At 44.5% G+C, this 21,608-nt stretch overlaps 1 protein-coding gene across 3 annotated transcripts in view; it reads left to right on the top strand.

Annotated features, from left to right (window-relative positions):
• Positions 1 to 20,409, top strand: part of LOC147433814 (uncharacterized) — a 45,394-nt gene extending 24,985 nt beyond the window's left edge. For all 3 annotated transcript variants that reach the window (XM_086490419.1, XM_086490421.1, XM_086490418.1), the window contains 3 exons: positions 18,809 to 18,948; positions 19,465 to 19,531; positions 19,940 to 20,409. In XM_086490419.1, the coding sequence (XP_086346545.1) occupies positions 18,809 to 18,948; positions 19,465 to 19,531; positions 19,940 to 20,056 (324 nt within the window). In that variant the 3' untranslated portion in view covers positions 20,057 to 20,409. The remainder of the gene's footprint in view (positions 1 to 18,808; positions 18,949 to 19,464; positions 19,532 to 19,939) is intronic.
• The last annotated feature ends 1,199 nt before the right edge of the window (positions 20,410 to 21,608 follow it).

Below are 21,608 nucleotides of genomic sequence, written 5' to 3'. Positions count from 1 at the left end.
CTACAGGGGTTTTTGCGCCGTTATGCTGTCGAAATCCGGTCGAAAACCCGCGTTTTCAGCCCTCGCCAGGTTTGGACAGCTTTGTGAAAGCTTGTGCTAAGTGGTCGGATCGTCTACCTTAATTTGAATAAAGAAATACCGAAAGGGGCGCCACTCTTTGGGGCCTACAGGGTGTCGGTCTCGTGTGCGCAATGACATTCTAGTCGCTGGACGCAACTGTGTTCTCTTCCCTTCCCAGTGCTCTGTGTAAAGTTAACAGGTAATTGAAATAGTACCGCCCTCTACGTTGTACGGGCCGGTTATACGAGTGGGTATGGGTAAAGGCTGTAACAATCCCTGTGCTTTATGCTTGTCAAACTTGACGTTTTGGCATACCAAGCAACTGCGTACAAAATCGTCCAGGTCCTTCTTGAGTTTCGGCCAAAAGAAGTATCTCTCCACACTTTTCAAGGTGGTAGCAATGCCGCGGTGACCCATAAATGGTGGATAGTGGCATTCGATTAAAACTTTTTCCCTCAACGGTTGTGTAATGCACAACATCGTTTTCTTCATCAAGTAGCCATCCGAATAGAATTTCCTGCTACTACCGCCCAATTCCATATTCGAGTAATAATATCTGCTGTGGCATACTGATTGACCATATCCTCGAAGCTCCTATGATGTATTGCGGAAATAGCTAGAACCAACTGCTTTCAAAACAAAGCATCCGCCACCAAATTCTTCTGTCCTTGCACATGGACAATCTGGAAGTGAAACTGTGACAAAATGTTTGCCCACCGCATCTGCTTTTCCGATACCTACTTCTGTGACAAGAAGTAGCGTAAACTCTGATGATCTGTGAATATCATAAAATCGGCTCCGAGTAGGTAATGTCGCCACTGAGTAAGAGCATGGATAACCGCCAAAAGCTCTTTCTCATATATTTGTGCTGACAATTCCGGCCTTGAGAACAATCGGCTCTCGTAGGCAATGACATGGCCTTCTTGCATTAGGACCGCACCCAGACTACGACCACAAGCATCACAATATACTTCGAATGACTTCTGCAAATCCGGCAAAATCAAAACTGGTCCTGTAGTCAATTTCTCTTTCAATGTCTGAAAGGCAGTCACCTCTTTGGGTCCCCATGAGAAAGGGACTCCTTTTTGTGTCAAAATTTGCAAAGGGGAAGCAACCTTTGCAAACTTTCTAATGAACTGCCGGTAGTACGAACATATGCCCAAGAAGCTTCTAACTTCATGGACATTCTTCAAATCGGGCCAATCACGGATAGTCTCTTGACCATGTCCATCTGCACTCTTGTTGTTGCTGAGACAATGTGTCCCAAAAAGTGCATCTTTGGTAGGAAAATTTAACTCTTCTTTGCATTGATCACTAACTTTAGATCCCCCTATGCCTGAAAGACCTGTATGTAGCAGATGTTCTCTATGTTCTACCCTCATCCTTGGAGAAGACAATAATGTGATCAAAGAAAGTGCCCACAAAAGATCTGTACTCTCTGAAAATTCCGTCCATCATTGGGTTAAAGGTTGCTAGAGCATTGGTAAACCCAAAAGGCATCACCAAAAACTCGAATAAATCGAAGATCGTCCGAAAAGCTGTCTTATAGACATCTCTTGGCACGATTCAAATCTGATGATATCCGCTCTTCAAATCGATCCGGCGGAAACAAGAGGATCCGTGTAGTCGGTCTAGAATATCATCGATCCTAGGAATCGAAAATCTGTTCTTGATGGTGATTTTGTTGAGAGCTCTATAGTCAATGCACATTCTCCAAGATTCGTCTTTCTTCAAAATCAACAACACTGGAGAGCAGTAAGGTGAAGTACTTGGTTGGATAAGACCCTTTCCCAAGAGGTCTTTCACTTGGTTTATAATCTCTTCATTCTGGGCTCGGCTCACTCGGTAAGGTGGCCTGTTCGGTGGTGTGCAGTAGGGATAGACTCGCCCTTAAGTTTCAGATCAAGTACAATGGTTCGGCCCTTTTCTGTAGTTAGTGTCGTTTTCTTTGCCCGATAATCGACCACGGCGTTGTTCTTATGGTACCAAGGGACTCCAAAGAGAACAACACAACCTTCCAAGGGCATTATGTAGAAGTCCTCGTACCCCAAATACCCCTGACAATGCAAGTGAAGTTTGCCAATGATAGGTGTAATATCTACGTCCCTGTCGGGTGCCGCTAGAACTGCCTCTGCTTGTGGCCCCATCCAATCGGGTGTGATCTCGAGCCGCGCCACCAACTCAGGTGAAATGAAGTTGGCCTTGGCTCCTCCATCAAAGAAAATCAGGGCTTCTTGATCTTTCACTTTGCCCCAAGCTCGACGAGATTTTGTACTCTCATCAATCGTGCTTGGGTCAGTACCCCTGCAATCTGGAACCAGTCCTGCTTTTATCTTGCCTTTCCGTCCACATTCCTCAGCTGCTTTTGAACTCTCTGGCATTTCTTCATCTTGTTCTTTCTGTGCCTTTTTAGGGCACTTCACGGAGATGTGTCCTTGTTCCTCGCATCCAAAACACTTCCCCTCTTTAATGTAGTTGGCTCTTTCCAGAGGAGTGAGCTGGGGTTGTGCATCCTTATCTTTATGATCTTGGGGGACTCTTCTTCTTTCTACTTTCATTTTTAGAAGTTTGTTTTGTTTTTTGCGTCCTCATCTGTGGGGTAAGTCAAATTGCTTGAGTGTATCCGTTTCGCATGACTCATCAGTTCTTGAATAGAATTTGACTTTTGCTCTAAGCAGTGATCTCGGATCTTCGTAGGAAATCCCAAGGTAAATTGCTCAATCTGTTCTTTAAACGAGATCTTCTTAAATGAAGAATCAGGCAGAGAAGAGCTCCAAAATCTCTCGCAATATGCGTCCAAGGTATCTTTCTTGGTCATCCGGAGATGGTTCTAAGCAGTTTGTATGTCGCGTTCCTACTCCCGAGTCAACCAAGAAGAAATAAAAAGCCTTTTAAATTTCAGCCATTTAACTGGCGCTTTCTTGTTCAATAGAAGAGTGGACCACCATGTTCGAGCATTTCCCTTGAAGTAAGAGGTAGCCCTCCGAATCTTGGAGTGCTATGAGTAATGCCATCCAGAGAAAGCTATATCAAACTGCTATATGAAGGCCAAAGCCCTCGAAGCATCTCGGAATCCAGAAAAAGTGTCGAATTTAATTGACTGTCCGGACACCTTCTTTAAATTCTCGAACTTTCTTGCTTTTTTAATCCTCCAGAAAGTCATACTGGTTGGCTTTATAGAAATTCTTCTTCTTTGCATAAAATCTGTGATCATGGAAGTCTGAACTATCCGAAGACGAGTCCTCTGTAGAACTGTCAGAAACTGGGCGAAACATAGGCTTCTTTGCCTTTTTCTTGCCCTTTCCGAAGCTTTGCTTTTTGCTTCGCTTTTTCCCTTTCCTATCTTCTTCGCTAGAGTCAAAAGAGTTGTTTTGTGAATGCTAAGAAGAGCGAGTTCTTTCTAAAAGAAATTCACTACTTGGGCCATGTAGTATCTCACAACCAAGTGAGAATGGACCCTGATAAAATTCAAGCAGTTATAGAATGACCTACACCAACTACAGTACATGACGTACGAAGTTTTCTCGGCCTCTGCTCCTATTATCGGCGTTTCATTCGAGCCTTTGCGGCCATAGCGGATCCTGTCTATGATCTGACAAAGAAGCGGATTGTATTCCATTGGGGACCTGGACAAAAACAAGCTTTTGAAAAGCTTAAGTATCTACTTAGTCATTTAGTAAGCAAGCACATTTCCTTCCAGTCAAGAAGATGATCAAAGCTGGCTAGAATATTCCTAGCTCAGATTTTTAAACAACATGGATTGCCAAAGACTATTGTTAGGGATAGAGATCCTCGCATGACTAGTCTATTTTGGCAAGCATTGTTCGAGAACTTAGAAACTAAGCTTGATTTTTCATCAGCTTATCATCCTCAAACAAATGGTCAAAGCGAAATCGCTAATGCCACTGTTTTAGACCTCCTCAAGTGCTATGTTTCGGAAAGACAATCCATTTGGGAACAATACTTAGTGTTAGTTGAGTTTGCGTATAATAATACCATACATTCCTCAACTGGTAAAACTCTCTTCGAAATTATTTATGGGACGACTCGTACTTCCTATTATGGTTACCAAAGGAAACATCTTTGCCGCATATGATTTTGTGCGCAATATTGATACTACCTACTAACAAGTAAAGCAAGCGATTCTTCGTACTCAAGAGTAGTAGAAGAGAAAAGCAGACAAGCACAGAAGGAATTTCAATCTTGAAAAAGGACAATATGTCCTACTTAAGTTTGAGAAAGCTAGATTGAAAGGCGGGTCGGAAAAGGGAAAGTTGTTAAACTTTCCCATAGATTTTACGGCCCTTTAAAAAATACAGATAAAATCAATGAAGTGACTTTTAGATTGGATTTTCCTTTTCATAATTCTTTTCATGTAAGTCTCTTTCGACCATATGTTGGTCCTCCTCCACTGGCGCCAGTATAAGAAGATCCTCCAGAAGTCGAAGAGACTAAGGAAATCCTTCTACCAGAACAGATAATACACCGCTCGGAGAGACAATTAAAGTCCGGGAGCCTACATCGAAAGTATTTAGTCAAGTTAAAGAATTGCACCCCTTTAGATGCAAAGTGGATGACTAAGTGCGATCTCAAAGACTACCCAGACATCTTGCACATTTATGTTGATGCTCTACAGTTGAGGTCAACTGTTTAGAACCAAGAGGGATGTAACAATGTCAGACTTTGTAAATAATTAATTTATTTACGAGAAAATATTTATCTAATTAGTTGTGTGCACATCAGAATAGAACTAGCAATTCTAGGGCCTCAGGTGCGCCCAAACTTGGGCTAGAGCACCTCAGGGAGACCCTAATAGAAAATACCTTGAAGCCCTAGTGATTGGGAAATCGTGTCTTCAATAAGGGGTAGATAGTAGTCTCAGATTTTAGGCTCAAAAAATGACGCGCGTCAGTGCGAGCACAGAATGAGATGGGGTCCTTAGAACAGTAATTCTAAGGCTTGCATTATTTTTAATTAGGATAAGTCAGTTAAACTAATTCAAATTGTTTGTGCCGGACCAAATGGCCGGACAAGTGCGAACAGGTAATGCCAAATCAGTGCCGGTACGGCATTGTGCTGGGAAGTAGCTAACGTTTTCATTAGTAGCATCCTTGTGTGCAGCTGTGAGTTAATTTGCACATTTCATTAATAGCCTAGTAACTTTTAAAATGTGAAAGTTTAATGGTTTTAAAGTTATTAAGTAAGTGTGCCACTTGGCACACTTACCAATGCAAAGTGACTCTCTCACTCTCACTCTCATCCTTCCTTATGCTCTAGCGCCTCCTCTTCTGGTTGGCTATATAGGAGCACCCCCTTACCCTCTTCACAGGTTGGCAGTGCACCTGCCCCCCCTAAAGTGAGCATGTAACAAACTTGGACACCCCAAGTCAAGATTCTACCGCGACACAGCAGAGATTCACTTCAAAATAGTTCACAATTCACACTAGAGTCGACACGGCCCGGCGTAGTTCCGTGCCTAGAGATATTGGCCCCAAAGACTGGCGCCCTTTTCGGTATTTCTTTTTGTATTAATCTGTGTTCAAAGTACAAGAGAGTGGGTAGGTGCTCACTCTCAGACTCTGCGTCTAGATGCTCTGAGAAGCGAGGCCCTGCTGTCACAAGACGGGCACCACGTGCCAATAGAAAAGAACAGACTGAACAGACTTTTAGCACTTCAATAACAACAGAAGAGAGAGAGAGAGAGAGAGAGAGAGAGAGAGAGAGAGAGAGAGAGAGAGAGAGAGAGAGAGAGAGAGACGACACGCGACACGGAGTGGCGGAATTCCACCCCAGAGAGTATTGGCCCCAAACCTTGGCACCCCTTTCGGTATTTCTTTATATGGCATCAACACAGTACAAGCTGGTACTCGAGACTCTGCACCTTCGTACTGAAGCATATGCCAGAGAATGAGCCCTAACCTCATATTTAAAGGCCCTTGGCCTAAAAAGCAGTTTACAGTAAAAAGCCTTCAAACTTAAAAGCTTCTGGTCCAAAAGCAAAGCAAAAAAGTTGCCAACGTAAATCACGGAAATCTGTAAAGCCTGCCACGTCATCAGTCAACACAAAACACAGAAATCTGTACAGTCTGCCACGTCATCATGCCAACGCAATTTTCGGAAATTTGCCACGTTGCCCTTAGGGTTAGGGTTAGGATTTGTGCAATTTTTAGGGTCAGGGTTTCCAGAATTAGGGTTTGCAGGTTTTAGGGTTAGGGTTTCCAAAATTAGGGTTTCAACAGTTAGGGTTTCTGGCAGAAATTAGGGTTTCCATTCTTTAGGCTCTGACACGTCAACAGTTTGTTACATCTCCCCTTGTTGAAAGAGAGTAATCGTTCGCGATTACAGCATATCTACAAAACAACTCAAGTTAGCTCAAAAATTTCCGAGGGTCATTCCGAGGGACATTCTGAGGGACAATCAATTTGCTCTTTTTTATTAAGGAGTTAGCTTCTCCTTTCGGCTGTTTTGATCAAGGAGTTAGCTTCTCCTTTCTGCTCTTTTGATCAAGGAGTTAGCTTCTCCTTTCGGCTGTTTTGATCAAGGAGTTAGCTTCCTCATTCGTGCAGATCGGAACTCTTGATATTCCGGCGTAGTAAAATTAGCCATCACACCCAGACCGTACTGATCTTCCACGGGTGTCTTGATGCACTAAAATTACATACCTTGGCAATCTCATCCAATTAGGAATATTCAGTAATTGACTCATCACAATGCAACACAAATGCTCACATATGCATGCTACAAGACACAACAAACAACGCCGCTGAGCACTCCCCCGAGACAAACGGTCTGCGGTATGAAGCTACTCAACGACTACCTCGTCACTCCCCCCGCAAATAACCTAAAAAGGTCCAGGCCATGAGCTCAGAGGACTATACAACCAAACACTCCCCAGACCGTAGTCTGCGTCGCTTGGAGGATCAAGCATATAACCAAACGCTCCCTAGGCATCGGCCTGCGTCGTTCGGAGGTTTTCTAGCATACAATGAAACGCTCCCCAGGCATCGGCGTGCGTCGTTCCGAGGTTCAAACAATATCAAGACAATATTTCTCACTCCTCCACTCGGGAGTAGAAATCACCAATCAATGAAATCAGTATTGAAACCAAATATTTCAAATCCGCACCAAGACAGGTTTAAAACAGATAGCATCCATTTCAAACAAAGTTCAAACAAGACTTCACATTGTGAAGTTTTCGTCCGAGTTACGACCAATTGATATTGTGCTAATTCTTTCAATCTTTTGCGGTGCGTATGCCCTATCAACTATCTCATTTTTGTGCTAATTTTTTCGATTTAATGCTTCTTTTAGTGCTAGGCTTCATTATGGCTGAGTCTGCCCTTGATCTCTGGAGTCATGACAGAAACTCAGTACGCTGAACTTTGTGTTGATGTATGCTCATGTGTGTGTGTGTGTGTGTGTGTGTGTGTGTGTGGTGTGTGTGGTGTTTGGGAGCATATGTTAGTACTTAGTTCTACACCCACTATTGGGCATTGACGACGTTAGTGGGGATGTCGTGGTATTTAGTCAATACTATGCATGATGGAGCTGATGGTTATATTGTCTTGTGGGTGACTACCATGGGTCTGTACCTTGCACTTTCCTTTTAAGGGTGAATCTGGGCCTATCCTGGATTCATCTAGGTATATTTTTTAGTCGTATAGCGGACATGCAGACTTCACATTGTGAAGTTTTCGTCCGAGTTACGACCAATTGATATTGTGCTAATTCTTTCAATCTTTTGCGGTGCGTATGCCCTATCAACTATCTCATTTTTGTGCTAATTTTTTCGATTTAATGCTTCTTTTAGTGCTAGGCTTCATTATGGCTGAGTCTGCCCTTGATCTCTGGAGTCATGACAGAAACTCAGTACGCTGAACTTTGTGTTGATGTATGCTCATGTGTGTGTGTGTGTGTGTGGTGTGTGTGGTGTCTGGGAGCATATGTTAGTACTTAGTTCTACACCCACTATTGGGCACTGACGACGTTAGTGGGGATGTCGTGGTATTTAGTCAATACTATGCATGATGGAGCTGATGGTTATATTGTCTTGTGGGTGACTACCATGGGTCTGTACCTTGCACTTTCCTTTTAAGGGTGAATCTGGGCCTATCCTGGAATCATCTAGGTATATAATACTTTCTCAAACAATGTTCAAAAGTATCTAAGTAGAAAACAACTAGAGAGGTCATTCGGGGTTTTGTTCGGACAATCGAACTTTGAGGACAACGGGCTTGCCCTTCTGCATCACTGTGATGGTTCGGTTCCGGACCTGGAGAGTTGTATCATTCTTGTCGTGCCAGGGCATGCCCAAGAGAACGTCTCAATTGCCCAACTTCATAATATGGAAATCGGCTTTTCCATGATAATCTTGTATAGTCATTGGAAGTGCACCAATGAGCGGTACCACTTTCTGAGTTTGCCCTGTGGCTAACTCAGCTTTAATTTCTCCATCCTCTGCATCATAATCAAAGTGCATCTGCTTCAAGAATTCTGGATGGATGAAGTTCTCCATAGCTCCGGGGTCAAAGAAAATAAGGGCTTTCAAGCCGTTGACTTTTCTTCATAATTCATTAAAACTCTCGAGGTGTATACCATAAATATCGGATACTAGTCCAATAGCAGGTCTAGGCTTCTTGGCCGGAGGTGGCTGCGGGGTTCTGTCTGTTGTGGGAGCAGAAGGCTGCACTGAGGACGTGGAGGGTCGCTTAGGACATGTATTGAACGTATGCCTTGTTTGGAAACATTTGAAGCATCAGCCTTCTTGTAACAAGGCGTCTCGTTGAAGTTGTGTCAAACGAGGCCGTTGAGGTTGGTTTTCTCGGGATTCTCGAGAATTTGTTCGTTGTTGCCCGGAGTTCTGGTTAGTGGCCGAAGGTTCTTCTATGGTAAACTCCAACTTTCCTTTCATGAGCTTGTAGCCGACCGCAGCATGGTCCATAAGCCCTTGCATGGTAGAGGCTTGCTTGGAGAGACAATATTCCTGCAATGGTGATGGTAGTCCAATGGTGTAGCGCTCGCATTGGTCCTCCAAGGGAATGTCCTTAAAGAAGGACACCGGAAGGTACACGTCGAGAAACCTTTGGTTATAATCGTCCATGGTTTCGGTGGCAAGCATTTTCAAGTTGCCCCACTTTGCCAAAATCCGGACGTCAAACATTGAAGTCATGTAACTACGCGCAAAAACTGTCTTGAAAGCTTGCCAGGTCCTTGGAGCATGCGGTTGTGTCGCGATTGAACTCCACCATTGCATAGCATTATCTCTAAGAGAATCCCGCTGCTCGAGAAATCTTGGATTCTTCTGTATAGTTCCCCAAAGCATAGATGTTGTCGAATTGTTGTAGGAACTGCAATGCTTTCTTGCGATCTTTCACCCCGGAAAAAGTGAAAAATTTGATTGTCGTGCCACCATCTTTGAAATCTTTGGGTTGGTTAGGCGCATGTCCCGGGTATGGATAATAAGGGTATCCATATGGGCTCCAAACATTGTAGCCTATTGGCGGTGGTGGTGGGGGTGGGGGCAATGGCGGTTGCACTGGATCAGGGTCAGATGGCTGCACCATATTCTTGAAGACTCCCACGATCGGAACAGACGGCTTAGAAGGTTGCCGATTGGAAGCTCTCGTACTTTCTGGTGTCGGAGGAGGAGGTACCAACTGGGGCATCAGAGGGGGTAACATGTAGTTCAAAAATTGTTGAAAACTTTGCAGCATCGAAAGATTCTGCTGAGGATGCCGCGAAAGAATGTCGTGAAGGTCGTTGAGCAGAAATTGCAAATATTCTGCTGAATCCATGAATTCCAAGTATTGGGTTCTTAATTGGCTTATGCCTTGTAAGTCACTGCGGTGAAGACGGGAGTGTGCCCGTTGCGCGATGAAGTGAGGGTGGGAGTGGCTAATAAGTCCGGGTTCGAGGGCGAGGATACCTCCCAATAAAATTCCAATAACTCTGTCTCTTCTTTTGTAGGACCGGTATGCTTTTAGAAGTCCGGGTTGGAGGGCGAGGATACCTCCCAATAAAATTCCAATAGCTCTGTCTGCTCTTTTGTAGGACCGGTATGCTTTCAAAAAAGCACACGCCTAATGCTCTGATGCCAGTGTCACAAGACGGGCACCACGTGCCAATAGAAAAGAATAGACTGAACAGACTTTTAGCACTTCAATAACAACAGAACTGAGAGAGAGAGAGAGAGAGAGAGAGAGAGAGAGAGAGAGAGAGAGAGAGAGAGAGAGAGAGACGACAGGTGACACAGAGTGGCGGAATTCCATCCTAGAGAGTATGGGCCCCAAACCTTGGCGCCCCTTTCGGTATTTCTTTATATGGCATCAACACAGTACAAGCTGGTACTCGAGACTCTACACCTTCGTACTGAAGCATGCCAGAGAATGAGCCCTAACCTCATATTTAAAGGCCCTTGGCCTAAAAAGCAGTTTACAGTAAAAGGCCTTCAAACTTGAAAGCTTCTGGTCCAAAAGCAAAGCCAAAAAGTTGCCAGCGTAAGTCATGGAAATCCGTACAGCCTGCCACGTCATCAGCCACCGCAAAACGTAGAAATCCGTACAGCATGCCACATCATCATGCCAACGCAATTTTCGGAAATCTGCCACGCTACTCTTAGGGTTAGGGTTAGGGTTTCCAAAATTAGGGTTTGCAGGTTCTAGGGTTAGTGTTTCCAGAATTAGGGTTTCAGCAATTAGTGTTTTTGGCAGAAATTAGGGTTTCCATTCTTTAGGCTTTGACACGTCAGCAGTTTGTTACACCTGCCCACTTATTTATTGTTACAAGGGATGCCCAAAAGCAAAGCCCCAAAAGCTGTCACCTTTAAAAACTTTAAAAATAAAGCAACTGGCCCAAAATCTTTGCTAAAATCAGCGAGCGGAAAATTAGGGATTCCGTACGCTATGCCACGTCATCAACAACCACGCAAAAGCAAGAATTCCGTATAGATGCAACGTCAGCCTGTTAGCGCATTTTGCGGAGCAAATTTTGAAACTGCCGTACTGTGGCCTGCCATGCCACTCACCATTTGTGACAGAGCATGCTCTACGCACCAGAGCTCTCCGTTGAAGCTTGAGAATCAGCCCTTGTGGTGTATGTGGAGTCTTAGAGCTCCCACACCTATAACAAGGTTTCTCTTGATCGGAGGCTGTTGTGGGGGAAGATTCAGCGCGAAAAGTAGAAGGAAACTCTCTTTCTTTCACGCGTAGCTGTTGCAAATTCTCTGTTTTCAGCCCCTAGTCACCTCTATCAGGGTGAATTTCAGCAAAGTATTCATAGAATCTAGTTCTCCTCTACCTACACTATGCGTACACAAAGTTTGGTGCGATTCCATCGCGAAAAAGGTCTCTATTTCGGCATTGGAACGTGCTCAAGTAACATTTTCAGGTTATGTGCAGAAAATTACAGCAAGCACATGTGCGTGTATTTTGCGTGTTTCTCCCTTGTTTTTATCGCAAGAATGATTATGCTTAAAGGGACACAGTTAGCGGAAGGTAGACTCTCATTTTTGAGAGCTTCCTTGGAGTTTTGTAGAAGATAGACTCTCTTACGAGAGCTTCCCAAAATCTCACAGCAGAGGGAAAGTCCTCTCAGTAGTTAGAGAGTAGTTTTCTCACTCTGTCAGTTAGAAGCAGAAAAGAAAGAATAGAGGACGGGCTTTTACCTCGTTCCTGTGCTTGTAAAGATTCTCCCTTAGTAATAAAGATATTCTCTTTAATGGGGGGGGGGGGGGGACCAACCCATCTTCTGGTCCCCAATGAAGTGTCAAGCTCTCTCTCTCTCTCTCTCTCTCAAATTCTCTTGAGTATTTGAAGTGCAATTAAAAATTCAATTTATGCTTCTGTATTTTTGTGACATTGTGCGTTACACAGCCGTTGAGAGAAAAGGTTTTGACTGAGTGCCATTGTCCTCCTTTTACGGGTCACCGCGGCATCGACACCACCTTGAAAGGTGTGGAGTGTTTCTTCTTTTGGCCGAGGCTCAAGAAAGATGTGGACGACTTTGCACGCAATCATTTGGTATGCCAGAAGGTCAAGTTTGACAGGCATAAGGCACAAGGATTGTTACAGCCTTTACCCATTCCCACCCGCCCCTTTACCCATTCCCACCCGCCCCTGGGAAAGTATTGCTATGGATTTCATTTTTGATCTCCGGAAGACACAGAGTGGGCATGATGGCATTTGGACTGTCATCGACAGATTTTCACTTCATTCCAGTGAAGAAAACAGTCGAGCCGGATCATTTAGCGAGACTGTTCATTTGTCAGGTGCAACGGAATAAAAATGGTGAAGATCTAGTTTTACACTTCCACAAAATCCTTTCCTTCTTTCCTTGCGTTAGTGAATGTTTTGTACTTCAATGAATGTTCCTTTTATGTTCCCCTGAAGAGAGGGGTTGAGAGAATGCAATAGAGATGTGTAGAGGGAGAGAGAAAGAGAGAGAAGAAGAGAGCGACACCCGATGGGGGGCCCAACCAACCCTCTCAAGGGCCCTCCACACTGTTACCGATGTGGTATTTGCTTTAGATTGCGTAAATGGAATCTATACACAATACAATACCTCAATGCAGACTCTATCGACTCGATTAGGGAATGTCGCCGTGGTAACTCCTCAAGATGAGGCACCTCCGGGGCTGATTTGATGCACCTTGGATGTTAGGTGTAGCGGAATGATTGTTTGCGCTTTGCTCAAGATGAGTGCTCCGAACTGTGCTCAAGGTTCCTTTTAGTTGTTATGGAAGGGAGAGGCTTCCGTTCTTAATGGAAAGTGCTATGATCACAACAAAGTGAATGGACACTGTGCGTGCAAGTGTATGAGACTGAAAGATAGAGAGACGTTGTAAAACCCTCCTCCGAAGGCCCCACTCTTGTCGGCGAGAGTGGTCTACTATTGATTGCACAATCTGGTACAAATGGTATGCATGTGACTGATGCAAGTCTAGGCTATGACGACGGGGATGACGAAGTCGACCTAAGGGCTGAAATCTGCAATCTTTCTACTGCTGTCCAAAAACACTATGGGCTGAAATCTGCAAATGTTCTATCTGCTGAATTCTGACTCTATGTCGATGACGATGTCGATGATGACAATGCGACGACGACGCGTCGAAAACGCAGATGCTGAAATCTGCGTTTTCCGGGCTGAAACTGTAAACCTTGTGGAAACTGACCGTGCGGCGAGGAACTGCTGCGGGAAGGTGAGATCTGCGAGGTTCGGGACTTGATCTGCGAAGTCTAACTGTTGAAAACTGAAAACGCTGATGGTTCTGGAGTTTCCATCGCGATGATGGTGCAAAACGTCGGGGCTGATCTGCAACCAAAACCGCCAGGGCTGAATTTTGGTGTTTCTGTCGTCGGGATTCTGCAAGGCTGATCTGTTGTGGTCTTGTCGCCGTGGCTCTGCAAATGCAAAACGTTGGCTGATCTGCGGTGGTCTGATCCAAAAACGTTGGACTGTTGCTTGGGAGCAAAAACGCTAGGTCACTTGGGGGGTTCTGTTGGGGTTCTGCTGAGAAGGTGCCTGTTGAGCATGTGCTCCTGCTGCCTCTTCTGCCATTTAGTGCTAACTTGGGTTTGCGTATATACAAACTTAGCAAAAATTGCCCTGCCTACTTTTGTTGGAAAGTCAATTAAAAAATAATAAGTGATAAATACCAAAAATAGGGAAAATAGGCTAAATGCACTGGAAAATTCCCTTGATTGAATCTGATGGATTCTGAAGGGAATACCGATGATCATGCTGTGTGCAACCAGAGGATATGCATCTATGCTAAGTGACTGGGCATGCACGGTCTATGAATAGACTCACAAAAGTGCCAGATCACTTCTAATCTAGACTGGCTGGATTGACTGAACCCTGATCATGCTGTAGCTTGTCCACGAACACATAGGGTTGGATGTGTCACGTGACATTGGATCCTTCTCGATGTGGAAATTGCGGATGACCACCACGGGCTGATTTGCACTTCCGATGTGAGTAGGATGATAGGCTGAAAACGCAGATCTTGACGAGGCCGATGATGGACAGCAATGGAGCACTCGATTTCGGTGAGGTAATTGCCGAGAGGAGGGATCAATGGCTGCAGAAGTACCGGACCGCATCCGCCAATGGGAACCGCTACGGATCTCTTGCACACCCGGAGAGGGATGGGCTGAAAACTGAAAAAACGCAGGGCTGATCTGCTGCTGCTGCAACGCTTGGCCTGGAAACCAAAAACGTTGGCTGTTTTGCTGCTGTCTAGAAAACGCCAGGGGCTGAAACTGAAAAACGCTGGTTGTTGCTGCCTTCCCAAAAACGCTAGGGCTGATTGCTTGAAAACGTTGGCTGAATTAGCTTTCTCCTAGCGCTAGCACCATCTGGTATAAACTGCTGGCTGAAGGTTCCCCTATATAGGTGAGTTTGTAGGCTTGAGTATTTATTAAACCTTAGGTAGGGCAAGCGTCCACCAATTTTTCCCAACAATAAATCATAAAATGATTTATTAAAAATTGGTCCAAATCTGGTGAGATTGTCGCACATCTGCCCACTTGGGAATCCGATTGATGCGCAGTCTGTCACGTCGGACTCCTCTAACCTAGAACTACATGCTCGTCATGCCAGATGCCCACCGTAGTGTAATAACATCTATCAAAACGCGTATACAAACCTAATCTAATGGATTTGTCCGGACATGCAGGTCCTGCGAACAGGCTCACAAAATTGCCGGTACTAATCTTCCTAGGATTCTAGACATCCCTATCTAGGAAGAAGGGGAAAACTGGCTCTGGAAGTCGATGAAGTATGTTCACGTGGCACACAGAGCCATGTGCATGTGACATCCCCTCTTGCTTAAGGTGAGGTACGGGTACCGATCTGCATGGCCTCCTTGTATGAGGCTAGCAAATCCGGGTAATCGATGAAGAATTCCTCGTCCACCCACTCCGCTTCATGTGTCCCTTGATCCTTGAATTTGAGGAAATATTGTCGTGCTTGCTTCTTTGTGCCGTGCTTGAATCGATGCAAAAGGATTTGCTCGGGCTCCACCACCTCGGCTTTATCAACAATCTCCGGTTGGTCCTCGTTAGGAACGCTCCGTGGAGGATCACCCTGAAACATTTTAAGCCAATAAACGTGGAAAACATTATGCATTGTCCAAGAAGATGGCAAACGTAATTGCATGGAAACATCATTTACCTTTTTGACGATTGGAAATGGACCATACATACGAAAAGAGAGTTTAGGACACCTCTTACCAACTTGCTTGACATGCCGCACTTTTGAACCACCTAAAATCCCTTGGGTAATCTTTTCATCAGGTGTGAGGTGAGGCTTATCCGATTTTCCTTTACCCTTATCCTTAGATTTATCGCCCTTAGATTGAGATTGAGAGGTAGAAGTAGATTGAGAAGAATTTGGAGAGTTCTTTTTATTGCTGCCATTTCCATTAGAATTCTTGTCCTTTTCCTTAGACGAGTGAGGAGAGGAAGGAGTACCATTACCTGAGGCCATCTTAAGCTTACCCTTGTTGTGCTTCATCTCTTGGAGTTGAGCCAAGCGGATTGCTTCTTGCAATGTCTTTGGATCACCGGCCTCCACGTCAAACTTGATTGAGTGGTCCAATCCAAAGAGAAAAGCCTCTAACCTCTCCTCATCCGATTTTCACAATTGTCCACCTAGCTGTGACACACGGTTAGCATATGACATCACCGGTTTACCTTGTTGAGACAAAGCCCGAAAATCCTCCTTCAAACGCTTCAAGTATTGTGGAGGGAGGAAGCGAGTCTTGAGATCCTCCACGAACTCCTCCCAACTAAGGTCTAGAGGGGGAACGAGGTAGGACTCGGCATGGGCAGCCGTATGGGACACCTCTTGCTTCTCCATCCATTCATCCTTCCAAGTGATGGCATCACCCGTGAGATGCATGGAAGCCAAGAGAACCTTGTTATTTCAGACTTTCTAACAACCGCAAAATAGGATGTAAATTGATGCAACCTCGAGTAAATGACAATAGCATCCATCTTACCGTCATACTTATTGAACGTGATCTTCTCGGGAATTGGATCACTTGTCGTCCGTGTAGCAATGGTTGCCTCCGCGATGGTCTTGGCAAGCTTTTCATAATCGGGCTCCGAAGATGGGGGATCGGATCGCACCGCCAAGGTGGTGATGAGATCATGCATGGAATCCCTTTCTAGCCTACGAGCCTCGGCTTCGGCCGCCAATCGACGCTCCTCACGCTCCGCCGCTTCCACACGCTCTTGTCGCCGAGCTTCGTCTTGCCGCATCATCATCTCCATCATCATGCGCATCATAGCATCCATGGGATTTGATGGCGAAGGTGGAGTAGTTGAGGGAGGGCTTGGAGGATCCATATGTGGCTCTTGCCCGCCTTCTTGATTTGTGGAGGTATTCATACCGCTACGAGTGTTGACCATGCAAGGATTTCTCCTCTTGGTTCAAGGAAGCTCGCAGACTAATCTTCGGGAGACTATCTACCCCCTCGTCGGCGCACCCCACATGCAACACCCGGTATACAATTGGTTGCTATTTTCCGACGCTGAAGGTGCACGGCTCTATGCGCAATGGCAAGCCTGTTGTTCCAAGAGTGGGAGGAGTATACACCGAAGGGCTGCCAACACAACCAAAAAACACGAGAGAAAAAAACTTGTTGTGGATTAGCGGATTAGTGCAAAATCTTCAAAGCTCTGATACCAATGTCAGGTGCAGCGGAATAAAAATGGTGAAGATCTAGTTTTACACTTCCACAAAATCCTTTCCTTTTTTCCTTGCGTTAGTGAATGTTTTGTACTTCAATGAATGTTCATTTTATGTTCCCTTGAAGAGAGGGGTTGAGAGAATGCAATAGAGATGTGTAGAGGGAGAGAGAAAGAGAGAGAAGAAGAGAGCGACACCCGATGGGGTCCCAACCAACCCTCTCAAGGGCCCGCCACACCATTACCAATGTGGTATTTGCTTTAGACTGCGTAAATGGAATGTATACACAATGCAATACCTCAATGCAGACTCTACCGATTCTATTAGGGAATGTCGCAGCGGTAACTCCTCAAGATGAGGCACCTCCGGGGCTGATTTGATGCACCTTGGATCCTTCTCGATGTGGGAATTGCGGATGACCACCACGGGCTGATTTGCACTTCCGATGTGAGTAGGATGATGGGCTGAAAACGCAGATCTCGACGAGGCCGATGATGGACAGCAATGGAGCACTCGATTTCGGCGAGGGAATTGCCGAGAGGAGGGATGAATGGCTGCCGAAGTACCGGACCGCATCCGTCAATGGGAACCGCTACGGATCTCTTGCACACCCGGCGAGTGATGGACTGAAAACTGAAAAACGCAGGGCTGATTTGTTGCTGCTGCAACGCTTGGGCTGGAAACCAAAAACGCTGGCTGTTTTTGCTGCTGTCCTGAAAACACCAGGGGCTGAAACTGAAAAATGCTGGCTGTTGCTGCCTTCCCAAAAACGCTAGGGCTGATTGCTTGAAAACGCTGGTTGAATTAGCTTTCTCCTAGCGCTAGCACCATCTGGTATAAACTGTTGGCTGAAGGTTCCCCTTTATAGGTGAGTTTATAGGCTTAAGTATTTATTATACCTTAGGTAGGGCAAGTGTCCACCAGTTTTTCCCAACAATAAATCATAAAATGATTTATTAAAAATTGGTCCAAATCTGGTGAGATTGTCGCACACTGTCCACCTGGGAATCCGATTGACGCACAGTCTGGCACGTCGGATTCCTCTAACCTAGAACTACATGCTCGTCATGCCAGATGCCCACTGTAGTGTAATAACATCTGTCAAAACGCGTATACAAACAATTTATGCAAGAGGGTTTCAAACTGGAAAACCTAATCTAATGGATTTGTCCGGACATGGAGGTCCTGCGAACAGGCTCACAAAATTGCCGGTACTAATCCTCCTAGGATTCTAGACATCCCTATCTAGGAAGAAGGGGAAAACTGGCTCTGGAAGTTGACGAAGTATGTCCACGTGGCACACAGAGCCATGTGCACGTGACATCATTGCACAGATTTTCAGACTACATGGCATGCCTGAGACAATAGTCTCTGACAGAGATCCCCGATCACGAGTTTGTTTTGGAGGGCTATTTGGGAGAACATTGGCACACGGTTGCAGTTCTCGTCATCTTTCCACCCGCAGATAGATGGGCAATTTGAGATTGCAAATTCAGTTGTTTTGGATTTATTGAAGTCTTACATTTCTTATCAGAAGACTCAATGGGAATTTTTTTTGCCTTTGTGCAATTTGCCTACAATAAGACCATCCACTCTTCGACGGGGAAGGCGCCATTTGAGATCATTGAAGGTGCTCGGAAGGTTCCACCCTTTCCTCAGCACGAAAGATAAGATTTTTGAAGTCGACCAGGGCCCCATGGCCGGTGCTTCATAAGTTCTTTCAGTTGGTCGGTTCAGTCTCTCTTGGTTACTCAAGCCATTTCTCTTCTAGTTGGGCATGCCACATCATCACTTTGTGACATTTCCCCCTCTTGAAAGAATTGTAATCGCCCTCATTTATGCCTGCAAAAGCAGCCGAAGGACGTGATGGGTTTGCTAGAGATGCTACAGCATGTAGGTGCACTTCTATGTATTAACCAATCAACGCATTCTTTTGTATGGTGGGGTGCTGTGCTTGTGGAAGTTAAAGTTTTGTTTTAGAGATGATGCCGTTTATTTGTGGTGATTGCAGTATTCACAAATATGATCCTTACTTTGTTTTGAACATTTTTGTCAGGTTTTGGAGATGATCAACAACAGTCACTACCTGTATCGAATGACGATCTTAAATGCTATCTCGCTTCTTGCACCTGTGATGGGAGCTGAGGTCACTTGTCAAACCATGCTTCCTGTAGTTGTGAACGCAGCAAAAGACAGGTTTCCTCCTTACTGGCTGTTATTAACTTAAATAATAGTCTAATTCTTTTACTGCTATTTTTGCACGCAAGAGGAGCGGGTGGTGTCAGGCTTTGCTCAAGTATTCTCGCAAGACTTAGATAACTAGTGAGCTAGATAGGACCTTGTTGCTTATTGGACCTTGTTGCTTATTGAACCATATTGTTCAAAAGGTGTCCCTAGGATTCAAGAAGCCATGTTCGCATCTGTCATGAACCAATAGACATTGTGGAGGTTCCATATCTTTGTATAATTGGCTGATCAAACTCTAAGCTTTGTTAGATTCCCCCCCAAATTTATGAAGATGGACCATGTGGAGTGTTCTGTACTTAGTGATTTCAACAAATGACTGCTGTCACTAATTTCTAACCCAACAGGTGGTTTACTCCTGCATCTCTTAACCAATATTTTGGATGTTTGTGGAGAGATTGTCTTGGTACTATGTGCCCAATTTGCGTGTCAATCAAATACTCAGAATGGTCTTAGTTGATGCTGCAGGGTTCCAAATATCAAGTTCAACGTGGCGAAAGTGTTGCAATCTTTGATACCGGTTGTGGATCCAACAGTAAGCTTCCTTACTCTGCTGCCATGGTTCTCTAACCTGCACATTCTATTTTCTGGATGCTCAAGTATATGTTAGCTGCTTAAAAACTAGATTTTGATTGTTGGCTCTTATTTTGGTCTAGCTTTTATATAACATAAATGTAGCTCACTGCTGTTCTTTTGATTATTCTGAGCCTTTGAAATCGAAGATTTCTTGATTGACATTTCCTCAAGATCAATTACATGCAACTTTTTTCCAATCAACAGCCTTTAGTTCAGAACTTGCATACATCACAATCCTTCTGAAGTCTTCTGACAACTCACATTGGAGTTCTTGTGATATAAGCTTATTTCTATTAATGGTCTTGTTATTATATCCATTTTTCTGGATAATGTGACCATTTATCGTATTTGTTTCATTATTTGGCAGGTAGTTGATCAAACTATCAGACCTTGCTTGGTGGAACTAAGCGAGGATCCGGATGTGGACGTGAGATATTTTGCTGCTCAGGCCTTACAGAGTTGTGATCAAAACATGTCAACCTGATTCTTGGATGGAGGGTCTATCCCTACCCTTAGCACATTGATTTTAGTCTTCTTTGTGTGTAATGCATACCACCACTTTTCTTACCTATTTGTTTGCCAGAACATTGGAATACAAAAGCATTTGAAGCCCTTGGTGGATGTAGATTCGTTTTTGCCCCTCGAAAACGTACTGTAAGAATTGCAATAGTCCTGGTGTCTTGAAGGTGTAGTAAGCTTGGCAAGAATCCTTCACACTAGAGCTGTCAAGATATTTGGAGCATCTCATTTAGAAGCCTGGGTTGGACTCCTGCAAACTCCTTCATGCTTTCATTAATGCTTTTAAATTGAAGAGAGATTGTGGCTGCATTGGCTCCTTGCGATTGTGTTTCGTGTGGAAAGGCTTAACTTGTGTCTGTGAAATTGTGGAGAACCGTTTAACATTAGCTTGAATTGTTAGATGTGTGCACGCAGGCATGTGCATATCCCCTTACATATGTATGTATGTATTTATGTGCTCGAGTGCACAGTGTCACTTGGGCACAAACATATCCTTGAGATAGAGTTGGGTCCATCATGTTGCCTGTGATTTCTTATTATTGCCACGATTGCCCTGGTAAAAAACTCGTCTATGACAATGGAGGACTACTTGGATTTTGTTGGATCGCATATGTAGGCCCAAGAGAATGGGAGGGGAAACGATCTTTAATGTACAGACCTTGGTTTAAAGAAATAGGTACTTGTGAGCTAGATACTTCTTGCAAGATGTGGGTATGTTGGATGGCAAAACTTGGATCTATGCGCCTTGGTGGCATGTTCTTATTGCCGATCAACCATTGAGCTGAAATTAACAGTGCTTCTAGAGATCCTTGATAAGGTCTTTGTATCCCAACGGTAAATCAAATGCAGTTGAACTCCTTTCAAACCGAAATTTTGGCTTCCTTTTGAGTGGTGATTTTTGTGGAATCAACAAGCTCGATCAAAGTTGGATAGGATGGTAAGATTGAGTCTAGTCTCAGTTGTGGGGGAAGTTCTACATGCACAATGGATAGCGATGTGAATAAAGGACATTGATGTCCTTCAGGGTACACATTATTTTTCCCGTGCCTTCATGTTATTGTGATTTATGGACATGATTCTTAGTCTACCCGGTATCCTTTTCTTGAATGGACTCGGCTGCACCTTGGTAGGATTGGCCTTTGGAACATGCTTCAAAAAACTAGATATATCACTTATTAAGGATCATGAATGGTTGGTGGAAAACGGCAACTCCATATGGGGAATATAGAGCAAGGACAGCTTGGTAGAAACCCACAATCAGGATGGGATGGGTGAATACTTCTTCCTTCAAGTATAGATCTTTGTTTGGCGGATGCTAGCAGGTTGTTTTCCATTAGTTGCTTCCCTTTCTCAGCATAATATCTCCAAAGGTTCCAAATGAAGTAAGTATGCTTGCAAGCTATATATGGTTTGTTTTGTGCCACTCGTTTTGCTAAGTCTCCACATGTACACATTGGGCTACTTGCAATATGGACATACCTCCCCCCGGACTTCTTGTGTAGATGTTTCTACCATGA

The sequence above is a fragment of the Adiantum capillus-veneris genome, chromosome 19, assembly GCF_014529385.1.
Source record: "Adiantum capillus-veneris isolate H3 chromosome 19, ASM1452938v2, whole genome shotgun sequence".
Taxonomy (NCBI): domain Eukaryota; kingdom Viridiplantae; phylum Streptophyta; class Polypodiopsida; order Polypodiales; family Pteridaceae; genus Adiantum; species Adiantum capillus-veneris.
The sequence above is the reverse complement of the archived record's forward strand: the minus strand, read 5'-3'. Positions and strand labels throughout refer to the sequence as shown.